Source organism: Falco biarmicus, chromosome 4 (genome assembly GCF_023638135.1).
Source record: "Falco biarmicus isolate bFalBia1 chromosome 4, bFalBia1.pri, whole genome shotgun sequence".
Classification (NCBI taxonomy): Eukaryota; Metazoa; Chordata; class Aves; order Falconiformes; family Falconidae; genus Falco; species Falco biarmicus.
This window is the reverse complement of record NC_079291.1, coordinates 61,684,516-61,699,009: the sequence shown is the minus strand read 5'-3', so window position 1 is coordinate 61,699,009 and position 14,494 is coordinate 61,684,516. Positions and strand designations below refer to the sequence as shown.

General features: G+C 45.1%; 1 protein-coding gene across 6 annotated transcripts in view; it reads right to left on the bottom strand.

Moving 5' to 3' along the window:
• DHX30 (DExH-box helicase 30) overlaps positions 1–14,494 on the bottom strand; it is a 34,141-nt gene that overhangs the window by 16,912 nt on the left and 2,735 nt on the right. For 3 of the 6 annotated variants that reach the window (XM_056333989.1, XM_056333987.1, XM_056333988.1), the window contains exons 2-3: positions 13,305–13,356; positions 2,153–2,283 (exon numbers count right to left, since the gene is read on the bottom strand). In XM_056333989.1, coding sequence (XP_056189964.1) covers positions 2,153–2,283; positions 13,305–13,335 — 162 coding nt within the window. In that variant the 5' untranslated portion in view covers positions 13,336–13,356. Of the gene's footprint in view, positions 1–2,152; positions 2,284–2,461; positions 2,714–8,948; positions 9,254–9,350; positions 10,585–13,304; positions 13,357–14,494 lie in introns of those variants that run through there. The other 3 variants (XM_056333984.1, XM_056333986.1, XM_056333985.1) reach the window with 3 other exon arrangements.

Below are 14,494 nucleotides of genomic sequence, written 5' to 3'. Positions count from 1 at the left end.
ATTCCAGTAACATAGAAAGAAAAGCCTGGAAAAGGGATACAAGGTGCCCACAGTCACATAGAAGCTGCATGGCTGAGCCAGGCCCAAAAGCCAGGCTGACTTCCAGCACAGTGCCACATACTCTGGGCTTCACAGGCTGCAGTGTGTCATCTCAGAGGAATCAAATGCCAAGAGCTCATTACAAGAACAATTCAGTTTCAGAGTAACTGCTCCTACGTACACTGCAGCACACCAGACCATGCCTGAGAACCAACATGCGATTTCCAACACATGTCCAGTTGCAATGGCAAGCAATTCTTCCTAACTGCTTCCTCACTGTAATTTTCAGTAGCAGCATACTGCATCACAGTTACACAGGCAGCGACCATACTCATTGGGCACATGAGAATCCAGCCTTCTGCATATGCTGCCCAACACAAGCTATTACAAGAACTAACAGCACCGCCAGAGCTCCTCTTATACCAGTACAGTTGGATGAGAGCAGCTGCAAAACTTGCAGAGGCAAAGAATGCTGAAAGCTGAACCCTGCCCTTTCTTAAAAAAAAATCACTCCAAACCAAGAACTCGCTCTACTCCTGGCCGTGCAGATGCTGTAGCTGAGTTTCTGCAAGGCTCAAAGGAGGGAAACGCCTAAGGAATTCTCTCCTGTTTCTGCAGCAAAGATGAAAGGTGGCGTTTAGGTCTGCTGGGAAAACCCCACCTATAAGGCTAGAGAAAAGGCTCCCGACTTCAGCAGTCTACATCTGGCTGGCTGCCTGCCACCTGAATCTCATCTTACCGTAGGAAATTGCTACGCATTTTGCCTGGGGGCTCTGCATGAAAAGGCACAGACCTGCTGAGAAAAAAGTTGTCTCATGAAGGCCAAGTTACTGGGTGCTCATGAAAAAAACCTTGCTCACTTCCAACCCAGACTTATCCAGGTTGTCTCACCTGTCCTTCCATCCCCACACACTTCTCTGGGTGGTTGGTTTTGTGCGGGCGGGGGCGAAGGTAAGGGAAGGAGGAGGTTGAGATCCAAGCCTTGTTTTCTCCAAGAGCTCCTTTGGGGTTTTTGTTTATTATTTTGTTTTGTTTTAATCTAAAGTTATCCTCAACATTAACTCTATTTAAGTGCTAGCAAAAACATGAACTGATTCTGCAAACTAAAATGATAAGGCATTCGTTATGGTATTCAGAAATTCACGTTAGGAAACTGTACTACAGCTCATCAAGGAAAAGCAAGAAAAACAATAAAACAATAAAGAAACTAAAGTAACCATTTACTAACGTGTTGCCTAGAATGCAGGGACACTTTAAAAGGGGCATGGTAATAAAAACTCTGGGGAATTTTAGACAGAAATTTGTTGGAAAATGTTAATCCATCAGAACTGAAGCTTCTCCTGGAACATACATTACAGTCAAACTTCAGCTGGAAATTGCTTTCAGCTCTAGAATGACAGCTAGACGATAAAAGGAGGCAAACCCCCGAACACAGAGCACCCATCAGTTAAGAACTTCTGCTCAGTTTATAGCACAGATTTGGATCTAGGCCTCTCACATCCCACCAAGAGCTCAATCTATTTGGCAAACTGTTTGCCTGGAATTCCTCCATTTTATTTAACAACAACAACAACAGAGTCTGTATTTCATTTTGCCCTTAAGTAGTATTACAAGCCTCCCGCCATCGCAAACAAATTCTTCTTTCTTGGCTGCAATTGAACATTTTAGGCTTTGGCATTTGTTCTATTAGAATCTACACTAAAATCTAGGCCTACTAAGATATAAAATACAGCATTTAAACTTCAATTTTCTGAGGTAGTGATGTACATTGCCCAACACATTTGAGTACAGACTATGTGTCTTTCTCCTGAAAAAAAGCCAGTTACAGTGAGCTACTTAGAAGAAAAAAGATCCATCCTTCCACACACAAAAGGACAGGGACAGGACCTACATTTATATACCTATTAAAGTATGTGAAAATAAAGAGAAACTGGAAGAAGTGAGACTATTTCTTGTTTGAGAGATGATCACAGAACATTGACATTGAATTAAAACGCTTCTATAATTCTCTCTATTAAAGAGTTATTTCCAGGATTAGCAGTATTCCTGGCTCACTTCCCACTCTTATGTGCAACATACCTACCCGCCGCCCATCCCCTCACAACAGGATTACCTTTTTTCTTGGCCCATTAGTATGGATGTACACCAGCTTGTCCCTTGCATGAGAAATGCCCAGGGCTCGTCCAATCACACTGTTGAGCAAGTTTTTAGGCTGTGGAAATTCCTTTAATAGGTCTCTGGAATCTGGAGGGAAAAAAAAAACAACAAACAAACAAAAAAGAGGAACTAAATATCTTATAGTTCTTGTGCAGTCCTGTTCAAAGACATGTTGTAACACCTGCTTCACTGCAGCTCTGTGAGCATTAATATCTCTAAGGTTACAGTGAGAAAAGTAAGCAGAGGTATTAAGTGGTTCACCTACAATGTCTCCAGGCATCAGCAAAATGGTACACAGGAGTGCAGTCTCCCGAGCTCCACATGTAAGATGACACTGCAAATCCAAAATGGACAACCATACTGTTTGTCCCAGGCTTCTGAAACACACAGCTTGTTTCCCCCTCTTTCAAAAGCATGAATATCCTCTAGTTAAAACTGCAGCACTGACAGTCCAACTCCATGATCCAGTGATGCCAACAGTCACCTAACAGTTTGGAAGGACTTTTTTTTCGCCCCAAAAGGACACAGTGTCAACAGAAAAAATTACATACTACATATACCTGTTGAACCTGAATACAAATATCATAGCCCAGAATACAAAGCCCAGATTAACCCATGGAGTTGGTGGTTTCCTCACTATGGAGGCAAAAGCAGCTCTGTTTGTCATTCTTCAATGTTGAAAACAAAATGAGCAAAAACTATTTTGAACAGACTTTGGTATTTGTATCCCCCTCCTGAACCATGCAGGTCACCTCAGGGTTAAATCAAGGGCCTCAATGACACACAAGCTACACATGAGATGCAGCCATTGGCAGTAATGTGAAAAAACCCTGGGGACTTCTCCCTGAATTTATTGAGATGGCTGGGTTAGAGGCTGGGAATATGGGTTTGTACTAAATTGCTCAGAGAACCCCCTGGAAAGAAGTTTGCCAACACAGTATTTGGAGATCAACCAGCCTAAGCAGGAAGCTAAGAAGCAGCGCCAGAGGCAGCAGGCGTTGCGGGCTGGTAGGACTGGCTAGTTGAGCACAGGTCCCCTGCCCCAGCAGGTGAGAAATACTGCTCAGGCTACAGCGCTTGCAGGAAGGGGATATTAATGATCACTTCACATCACTCATTTAAAAAAAATAACAATAATACAAATCACACTGCCCCCAGACAGAGCAATGTCACGCTCACCTCATGTCCCAGCCTCCTCCCTGGTGCCAACACCAGCAAGGATGCTGCTCTAACTCCCCTCTCACATGCATCACTGCCACACTGTAGGGGAGAGCCTTTATTTTGAGCAGCAGCCCAGACAAGATCAGATTAAATTTAACACGGTAACAATTCCAGAAGTAGTTACACTACACAAAGGGGTGGAACCAACAGCTCACTGTTGTGGCGAGAGGTAGGTGCTGCTTCTCCCAGGCTCTAATGCTACCACTGCTCCAGCTCTGGCACAAACCCAAATGCACAGAGATGATTTGCAGCTCTAACCCAACAGAAAGCTAAATCAGAAAAAGAAGTACACTGGGTTTTGCAGGGCTCCTAAGTCAGCCAACTGCACAGTCCTGCAGGTACCCAAAAACAGTGCAAAGGAATAGGGGAGAGGAATAGGATCTCCCATTCCGGCAGCAGCAAGCACAGCTAAGGCACTCTGATCCTAAGTTCAGCCAACATCACAAACGTACGCTCCCCAGGCAGTCGGAACGTCATTGATCTTCTTGCAGACCACCAACCGGTTTGAGCACTACTTTTTAGAAGGGTTCTAAATTCTCTACAGCTATTTAGGGGAAGTTTCAGCAATGAATCAGAAGTCAGCAACACAAGATCTGGTACTGCCAGAATCTGGACTTTTGGATTGAGCTACCAAATCCAAGTAGAAATGGCCCGATAGCCACACTCATTAGAGCATCACCAAGATCTGCCACCATGTTTTGCCGAAAACTCCCAATTGCAGAGTCATTATAATGAAGATACACAGTAACAAGCTTCAAAGAAGCTAGCAAGCATTGAAGAAAAAGGGTCTGTAATACAGGCACACGCAAGAGACATTCTCCAAGAAGCTGCACAGCTAGGGAAAATCGAAGTTACAAGGATGTATCGTGAGGGCTCACCTGAAAGCTGACCACCAGGGAAATTGCAGGAGTTTTAGAGAAGGCAAAAGAGTTATGTTGCACCACTGCAGACCAGCACTTGTCAGACTGTGCATACTTAGGTGAGGGAGAGCAAAAGCCCATGCTGCTGATCGTATCACCCTCTTCAGAGAAAAAAAAAAAAAAAAGAAAACACCAGCACACTGATCCAGAGTTCAGAAAAAAAAAAATAAATTACTGGTGACACTCAGTTTTGAAACTTCTTCCTCCAAACCACAGAAGAACCACCTGAACCTCAGAGAATCCACTTTCAGAAGCCAAATGGACCAGATACCATCCTTAACATCTACAGAGAGATACTGAAATACAACCTCTGTAACCTGCGATAAAGATGTGAAGAACTGGATATCATTTGAAGACAGGCCGCATTGTAATTCGACAGTTGTTTAATTCCGACTTGCAGCTGGAGCTGGCTCAGGTTGGCATTGCTTCTCAACCTGGTATGTAGAGGACAAGCTGGTATTTAGAGGGCAGTGTCAAAATGAACAGATTAAAACTGCTGCCTGCTCAATCTCCTTCAACTGTACTGATGTTGAAAAGACCAAGCCCCACACAATGGGCTTCCTGCCACTCTCCTGTGCATGACAGTCAGCTGCGGCATCTTCTGTTATAATAAAAAAAAGCCCACAGGCTGCTTACACTTACTTGGGCAAAACTCTTGGACAATTACAGGGGGATACGCAGGAATTACTGTGGTTTATGAACACTACTTGTCTGTGATTTACCTTCTATGGATAGCAGGAAAAGAGTCTCAGCCTAACAAAGACCTACAAGTCAATTTTCTGTAATTATACAGCAAATCGGTGACACTTCTACCTACTCATACAGCAAGCACCACTATATTCAGACTTCGACCTGCTCAAGAAAAGTGGAAAAGTGACTAAGATTTTGGCATTCTGCAGTTCTATTCCATGCTATGTTGCTGGGACACATGGAGGGAGGAGTAGTAACACAGTTCCCAAATGCACTATTAAATTCACTTAATAAATGAGAAATTTAAAAAAAAACCACAAACCACTAAATGAAACAACCTCTAGCACCAGCCTGTATTATTAGGCCTCTAGTTGCTTCCTCATTCAAAAACAATAACCTGAGAAATTTTGTGATAAGTAACAGGCAGAAGCAAGAAGCACATTCTTTTTAAATGCTCTGCTCTATCCTCCCCTCCCCCCCCCCCCAATGCAGTCACCTCATGACAGAGCCAATTTCTCACATTCTGAGGTGAGTCCCCAGTGAAGACTAAATACTTAACCCATTCTAGAGCAAAGAATAGGATCTCTAAATAACAAAGCCTAGTTCTGGCTTGCAGATCAGACTCTGAATTACCAACCAAGACACAATGTATTCTTCACAGCTGACAATGCCATATTCAGCAGCACCATCTGACGAATCAACAGCGACTCTAAGGCTTCATGGATTACCCTCAGCCCATTCTTATCCCGAGTTTGAGAACTGGAAGGTTCTTATCTTGCATGAAGCCATGCCTCACCCATAGTTTTTAAAGAAACAATCCAAAATTGCAGAACTGGATTTGCAGAATGTTTCCTTCCCTGCCAGATTGGATTTCTTGGCATCTTCCTCCAAACACTTAGCTCTCTCACTGCTGAGAATGGATATTTGGGTAGAAATCATATTAGCGGTAGTCACAGCCCTGCAGAAGCAAGGAGTATAACCTAATACTCCCAAAACAGAGTTGATTTTTATACTCAATTCCTATCAAGCCAGAACTACATATGATGTTCAAACCATGGCTCTGAGATCACAAACAAACATTAAAAGCCTGTCTTGGATAGCAGACAACTGAGGGTGGGGTTATCAAAGAAGCCAATTAACTATTTTAAGTTCCACAAAGCCAGCGAGTGCTTTAGCTTAATTTGATTGTGAAAGTCCACCATAATTTCAGGCAACACTGAAAGAAAAAAAAATAGAAAGAAAAAACAAACAACTCCCAGCTGTAGTGGCCAAAGGCAACAAACCTGACAAGCAAAGACACTGTCAGGTACAAGATGACAACAAATGCCCATAGTCTTGTTCACAGAAGACAGAGGAGCATTACATTCATTTTGACAGTTTCTATCTTCCCTCAAATTCTCTTCCCTGGAGAAGCAACAAACAAGCTATCCCTGGAGAAGCAACAAATGAGCAGCAAGGACAAACTATTAAATACAACATTCATCAAGATATGAGCCCCCGCAGTAATAAATTCAAGTCAGCGAAGAATGCTCCAAACACATCAAAAATTCACAGGGAAGAAAGCCCTGTGGCTCCATAATATCCATTTCATAAGGAATTAGCCTAGACATGTTTTACTAGGGAGAGGTGGAGGGAGAGAGAGGTTCCACCTGGCAGTTTAGTTTGGAGTACACCAAAATATTATTACTTTTGGGGGATTTGGGGTTTTTTTGCTGGGTTTTTTTTTTAAACCATCATCTAGCAATCCTCACCAAGACTCCTTTCAACCATATACAGTAATAAAAAACACATGCAGTTCTTGCCTAAACAAGAACAAACTTAAAAATTGGTAAAACTGACAGGGCTTCTTCAAAAGCAAGTCAGATCATCAGAGAATGAAAGTGACTGATGGCCAGCCTCCATCCCTGGAACACTCAGAACTCGGCTGGATACAGCCCTGATCACCCCCTCCAGCTGGGCCTGCCCTGAGAAAGGGATCAGACCACACAGCACCCAGAGCTTCAGTGCAACCTAAATTATTCTGTGATACTATGAGATGGCAAAGTTAATTCTTTTCATTTTTAAAAATTAATTAGAGAAAGATTCTTTCTTGGAGCAAAACACAGGTCAAGATCACGTAAGTCTCAGCAACAAGCGAAAAGTGCCACAGACCTGACTGAGCAGGCAAAGCAGCTCTGCATCATAGAGTCTGCTCCAAAATCCCACCACCTAGGCCAACAAAACCAAGCCTTAAATATTAATGCCAATACATTTTTAAGCTGGCCTCAGCTGAGAGTCGATTTTTCCATATTTGTATCCAAGGCTAATAACAAAAGCAGTCAAATGAGGATAGCTAACAAGCCATCAACTGAGAAGTTGAAGGCTTAGAACTTGCCCTTATAGTTTTCTTAAAAGAACTTTTATGATCTCTGTGTGATCAAGCAGCCGCTGTACAGGCAGGACAGACTTACAAAAAGACCCTGAAAACTTTTTATTTGCTCATCTGAAACTAATCTTCTAGCACTGCCAAATTGTCACCAGAAGAGCCTTCCACAGTCAATCCACCACATACACTGGAAGGATGTGTGAACAGAAACCCAGAGATAAAAGCACTCAAGTACTCTCTGAAAACATACCTTAGAAAGAGGAATGGTGAGGAATGAAGTACAAAAGGGGGAAGAAAAAAAAAAAAAAGTCTACTACTTCTCAGGCAACACCTGAACCAGCTCATTAAACAATAATTTGGGGCGGTTTAGCATTTACTTTCAAAGTCAGATAATTTGCTCTGTTGAACAGCTTGAACACAACCATTAAAGACCGACTCTGAGCTACAAGATAAAGCTCAGCAGAGCTTCTGAAAGGAAAATGGAACCAAGACCCAAAGAATTCAGGATCGACAAAAAGAAAACAATAATAACAATAATAATAAAAAAAGAAGTGCTAGAGAGTAGGAAGGAAGCACAGAACACAGAAGGATGAGCAGGGGGAAAAATGAAAAAAAAAAAAAAAAAAAAAGAGTAGAATTTTTAATGTAATAAACTGAATTTCCAAAGTGGAAGATTACAGCCTAACAAATAAAACTGCAAACAAACCAGTGATTTTAAAAGGGAAAATGCAGCAGTTCAGGTCACAGCCTGGAAGTAGTAACCTCCGGCACAAAATTACTCCTATCTTGCTGAACTAGAAGCGTTCTTCACTCTTCATAATCTAACAAAAAGCAATTGTCAAAACACGACATCAAAACACACTTTCAAATACTCTTTTGAAAAAGCCACGATTCCTTCTGAACAGGAGGAAAGCATTTACCCTTCAGACGCCTGAGCCCCGTGCCCTCCCGCACACAGCTCTGCTGTAGGCTGCAGGACCGACGGCAGCAAGAGAAACCTTCCAGGCTTCAGCAGAGACATCAGCCCCGGCCAGATTCACGAGCGCTGCGAGCATCAGGACTTTTGCTGACAAGAGCTGCTCGCACCGCGTTCAGCGCCGCCCGCAGCCCCGGCAGCGGGACCCGGCTGGGAGGCAGAGAGGGCGATGCTCCCCGCTCCCGCAGCCCGCTCCCGCCCTGACTAACGCGACTTGCTGCACGCCGAGGGCAGAGCGGTTTTCCTGGCGATGCTGGATGGGCGTGCACGATCCACCAGGATTTCTAGCGAAAGACCCACTTACGACTCCTCTCGCGTCAGGCCGCGGCGGGCGCGTCGAAGCGGCGAGGACTCCCGGCCGGCCCGGCTGCCGGCGGGCGACCTTGAGCCGAAGGGCCCCGCACGCCGCTGCCGCTCGCCGGGGAATCCCCGCTCGCCCGCCAACAAAGAGCGCCGCGCACCCGCGCAGCGCGGCGGGGGCTGCTACAAAGGCCCCGGCCCTCGCTGCCCGCCGGCGGCCACCGGCACTGCCCGCCCGGCCCGGCCGCCCCCGCCACACCTCCCGGCGCCGGCCCGTTACCTGCGGCGGCGGCGCAGCCGTGCGTGCACACACCGCCGCAGCTGGCCGGCTCCTCTCCCTTGCCGCGCATCCCGGCGGGGCGCCCCGTCCCCAGGGCCGGGGCTCAAGGCCGCGCCGCTCCCCGCGATGCGGCCCGTCCACCCCTCCCACCGGCGGGGCCCGACGCGGCCTAGCCCGGCCGCCCGCAGCGAGAGGAGGCCGGCGGGCGGCGCGGCCCGGCTGCAGGCGGGGGGAGGGACGTGCGGCGCGCTCACGCTCCCTCCTCCCAGCACCGGGCAGCGGGGCTCGCTCCTCCCTTCCGCTGCGTGCGGGCCGGCGCGGCGCCGCTTCCCCGGCCGCCGAGCCGCGCACACCGGGGGCGCCGCCGGTTCCTCCCCCCGCCCCGCCTCGCCCCCGGCTCACCCTTCACCATGGCGGCGGCGTCCTCCTCCTCAGCGCCCGGCTCCTCCTCCTGCCTCGCCTCGCCGGCGCTCTGGGGCGCCGGCAGCCGGGTGCAGAGCCCGCGCGTCCCCGGCGGCGCCCGGTAACAGCGGCAAAGGCGCAGCGGCCCGGCCGAGCCGCAGGCAGCCGCCGCCTGCAGCAGCAGCCCCAGCGCCGCCATCTTGAGGTTGCCCGGCGCCGGCTTCAGGCAGGGCGCGGCCGGGCGCTCCTGCGGGAAGGCCTCGTCCGCGCCGCGGCGCCCCCCGGCGCGCAGGAGGACGTAGCGCAGGATGCACCCCTCGCCGCGAACCGCGGGCGGGGGAGACGCTGAGCCCACACGGGTGGGAGCGTCTCCCCCCCGCCACACCGGGACCGCACTGACAAAGCCAACCACAGGGAACGGGAAAGAAAAGGAAAAAAATCAACCCACAAAAAGAATCTGCCTTCGCGTCCCTGCCAGAAGACGTGGAGGCAGAGAGCGGCAGCTCACCGCGCTCCTGCCGGAGAGGTGCCAGCCGCTGTGGGAAGACGGAGGACTCGCACCGCCCGCTGAAGCTTTAAACCAGCAGAAAGATATTTTCTTTCTCTTTTGGGGGAAAAAAAAATCAACGGCACTTGCATCATCGAGCTCTACCAGCCCTGCCTGGGGACATCGGCCCTCCTGACACATGTGCGTCCAACAGAAACAACGCAGCAACTCAAAGCACACACTCGCACACAGATACACCACACATTATGGATATAGGTTGGCTGAAAGGCTTTCGGGAATATTTCGTAGGTGTCACACACACACACCCCAAAAACCAGGATGTCTTCACACGCGTTCAAAGAAAGGTTACCACAGAGAGATGTCATCTGCTCCAAGATCTGAGCAACCTGGTGGTGATACTGCAAACACAGTCCACTGGCTAGACCTCCACACATGGATTTTATTTTAGAATCATTACTAAACTTCTCTAATTAAAAGGAAAAAACCCACACGTGCAATTTTTACTATGCTTTCAACAGCATTCGTCCGCTCTCGGTTTCACTCCTTTAGACATTATTTGCCATCCCTGCGCATTTAAAGGCAGAGCGATCTTTCCGATTGTACTAATACAAGTGACTGCAAGACTGATTCAGAAGGGCAAATTCAGAAACAGGTACCTGAACGTTGTTTTGGGTTTCTTGTCTTCAGCTACGCATACAATCTGCCTGCACCCTAACAGACACACCTGCAGACTAGGTAATGTTTAGATACCTAGGTAATTGCTAAGCAATATCTATACATTTTATTATCTCTGGCTGCAACGTATACTCTGGACTACCATTAAGTTGTGTGTTTCTTTAAACCAGGGTATCATTTTTATATCAAAATACCTTATTGCTCAGTGAATATTTTGTGTGTAAACCAAAAATTTACATGAATGGTTGTTTAAGCACCATGATAAAAAAAGGGGGGGTGGCGTTTTGGGATGGGTGGTGGGTGATTTGTTTGTTTGTTTTTACATGAGAAAGATAAATCTTTGATAAGCCACAAAAGGATTAACTAATTTAATTACACACTTAAGTTTTATGAAGGCTGTATTCCACAAGAAAAGGTTCAAGAAGAAGAAAACCCTGTGTAAGAAACAACTCTGGAGGAGCATGCATGAGCACAAAAAAAACCCAACTTACTACACCAAATATGCCTTTTCCAATCTGCACCCTTTTTAGAACGTCTGTGAATTAGCTAGTGATTTATCTGTGCAGTTATGTTTTACTCAAAAAAACAAAAGCAAACAAAATAAACAAACCCAGATCTTGAAGCAGCACCAGAAGACACAAAACGGGCTTTTTTTGCCACTGCCACCCCCCTTTTTTTTTTTGAAAGATATGAAAATTATTCTGGCACTCTAATTAAAAAGGCTTAGATTACAAATTCTAAGAGCATTGGTCCACTAAAAAGGAGAACAATCTTGCTAGACAACTCAATTTAAGGAAATGAATTATATGTAAATCTTTTGAGAGCATGTTGCACGAACTCTTACTTTCAGAAATAAACTTCAGATGGTTTGGAAACAAAAGCTTCAAGGAGGACTAGAAAGGAAGGGTGGCTGGAAATGGTATGTAAACATTAATACATCCTTCTAGGAAGATGAATCTACTGTGAAATTACTTAACTTGATATAGTTGCTGGTTTATTTAGCATTTTCCCAAGATCTAGATGAGGCAATAAGCTATCCAGCAGTGAAGAAAATAACAATCACAGCTACTAAGCTGTTTCAAGTCGTGAACATCAGAGAAGAAGCACAAAAGGTAACAAGAGCCCTAAGGAGATGAAAACCATGGCTGGAGACCACAGTGATTAAAAGCAAAACAAACAAAAGAAAACAGATGGAGTACATGCCTGGGGAAAGTCTTGGAAACACACAGTCAATGGGAAGGAGAAATCTGGGAGAAGATGCTGCAAGAGAGTGTGTTGGTGCACAGAAAGTTTCACATGGGTAGGGCTAGTGGTTTGTCACTGTATGATATAAAAATTATCTTACGAGCACAGAAAATATATAGTTAAGACTCAATTTATTAAAAAATTTCAGAAGCCATAGATTCCACATACTCAGTCCAAATATCTTTATTTTGCAGAGACGAGCGTTAAACAGCATATAAATAATCGCTTAAAGCCGTCTTCCCAGGCTTTGCCAGTTCAGGCTCACTTCGATGAGCTGTGGTTAATTCATCTTCTCTAGCCAAGCCTTTGTAGAGGCAGCAGCACTATGCAGAAGCTCGTTAACAAGCCACGTTATGTGAAAGACTTCCTTTTCCCCCAGAACACAAGTGTTAGAACACCCAGAATCCCAAACCCAGTCTGGCCATGACAAACCACTAGCCCTCACAGGAGAAGTTCCTTCTCTCTCTCTCAGACTCCAACCCAGGTCATGCTATTCAACAAATGAGAGGGTTTTTATTCCCAACTAAAATTACTCTGTACATAATACTCTGCCCTGGACTTATAAAGCATTCTGGGAATTTTTGTTTTAAATACAGAACCCACAATATTGGTGACTCACTAGCGTGGCAGTGTTACAAAAATGGCTGGTACGCTGCTGTGTTCCCCAAGCGCTAAAGCAGAAGCATGACTTCCCTGAGACAGGAGGTAGTGATCCATCATTGGTTCAGCCATATCTGGAATATTTTATCCCATTCCACGCACCTTATTTTAAGCCTAAATAACAGAGTTCAGAAACGAACAGCAAAAGAGAACAAAAGCCAGCAAGTGACTGGAGGGATTTCTTAAGAAAAAAATATGATCGAAAGAAAGAGGTAGGCAAAGCAATGACAGGGAAGAAAAAAGGACACAATAACAGTTGACAGGTATTTAAAGTATGAAACACCAAGGAGAAAGTGCTTACTGAACTGGTACAAAAGGATGCAGGTATGTTTAGGAGGGTAAAATTAAAAGGGGGGGGGGAAAAGCCTTTAAGCTAACAAGCAAACAAGTCCACATTGTCATCTATTGGGTAACAGAAGGAGTCTTCTCTCCTTCCAAATTCTGTTTCCCTGCGATACTCTAATGTAACTGAGCTTACTTGCAACATTTACCTCACATGCTACACTAACCAAGACAGAACTGATATACATTGGTTACAGCAACCACCCTCGCTTTAGGCTTGAAGTGCAAGTGTTGCAGGCTGGGCTCCCCTCAGAAATAAAGCGGTCTCAAGCATAAAAACACACATCCTACGCTGCAGAGCTATCGCTAGTTCAGGTACAGTCATCTCCACTTCCTCTTTTGTCCCTAACGCATTGAGAAGGAAGTCTGACAAAGGCATTTGTAGGACAAACCTCTCATTTATCCAACACAGAGGACAGTACTGTTTCTTACAAATTAATTTTCATCATCCATCTGCTATAGCATTAAATCTCTGAACAAAGGAAAAAATAAGGGGTAAGTTGAAGATTGTTTCAGGTCCTTACCTTTAAGGGAATTCAGCGAGAACATCTCCATCACAGTGAAAAGGGTTGAATCCTGGGAAAGCAAGAGGTAGCAAAAAGAAACTGGAAGTTAGAATTAATATTTCCTTTGAGAGGTTTCAAGTGTTTCATGCTTCTGAAACTAGTTGTCTTTGGCACAACACAAAGCTAATGGTCCTCAACAAATTTCATATTGGTGTTTATATTCCATCTGTTTCATTTGAATCACACCTGTACTGGTCGCTATCCTGTTATAAGTGGCTGCTTTACACCCAAAGGGAGGAAGTGTCTTCTCAACCAGTGGTTTGTAGATTTCGGAAGTGCTTTGTTTCTGTGGTGATACTGATTTGGGGATATTTTTTAAAACTTTTGAAAGTCAGAACACCAGAAGTAGGTAGACTACTGCCATTATTCCCCCTTTTAAAAGAAAAACAAGAGGAGACAGATACACTTTTGATAATGTGCTTTGCTGAAATTATGTTAAACTTCCTGGTTTAATTTCTTATTAAAATAGCTTTCACTCAAATTAGGAAAAAAAACCAAATCAACTTTGTTTTGGGTCGTTTTATCTGTCATGCCAAATACTAAATACATTTTAGGCATTCTTGATAACATAGTAACAAGGATTTTCTAACAAACTTGGCTCAGATGGGTGAGGGTCTGCATTTACACTAACATTAACTATCCACATTAACAGCTATTCCTGTGCACGCAATTAATATCCTACAAGTATTGCGCTTTCAAATTATTCATTTTTGCTTTCAGTGAAACTAATGACAAAATTACTGTTTACTTCGGCAACAGCAAACAAGGCCTAAAATAACATCACTCTCAGAACAGAACTCTGTGGACATGACACCTTGTTCAGCCAGCCACCTCCCTACGGGCACATGAAAACAAACCTGCTGTTACTGACAAGTCCACACTTTGTCTTTTTCAATGACTAAATAAATAAAAACATAGTTACCGTGACTTCTTTAAAAATGAAAACCCATACATCCTGTAGTAATTGTCAAGACTGGCAGAGGAAAACATCCTTGGTATAGCTAACTCATTGCACTGAACAAAGTTAGAAAACTCTTTTGTGGTAGTTAAGCAAGATTCTTACGGCTGAGGCATTCAACCGTGGAGCTAAGTCACAGGAGGAATGCAAATTGAAAGTGCAAAGAGCGGGCCACATAGCAGTAGGATCA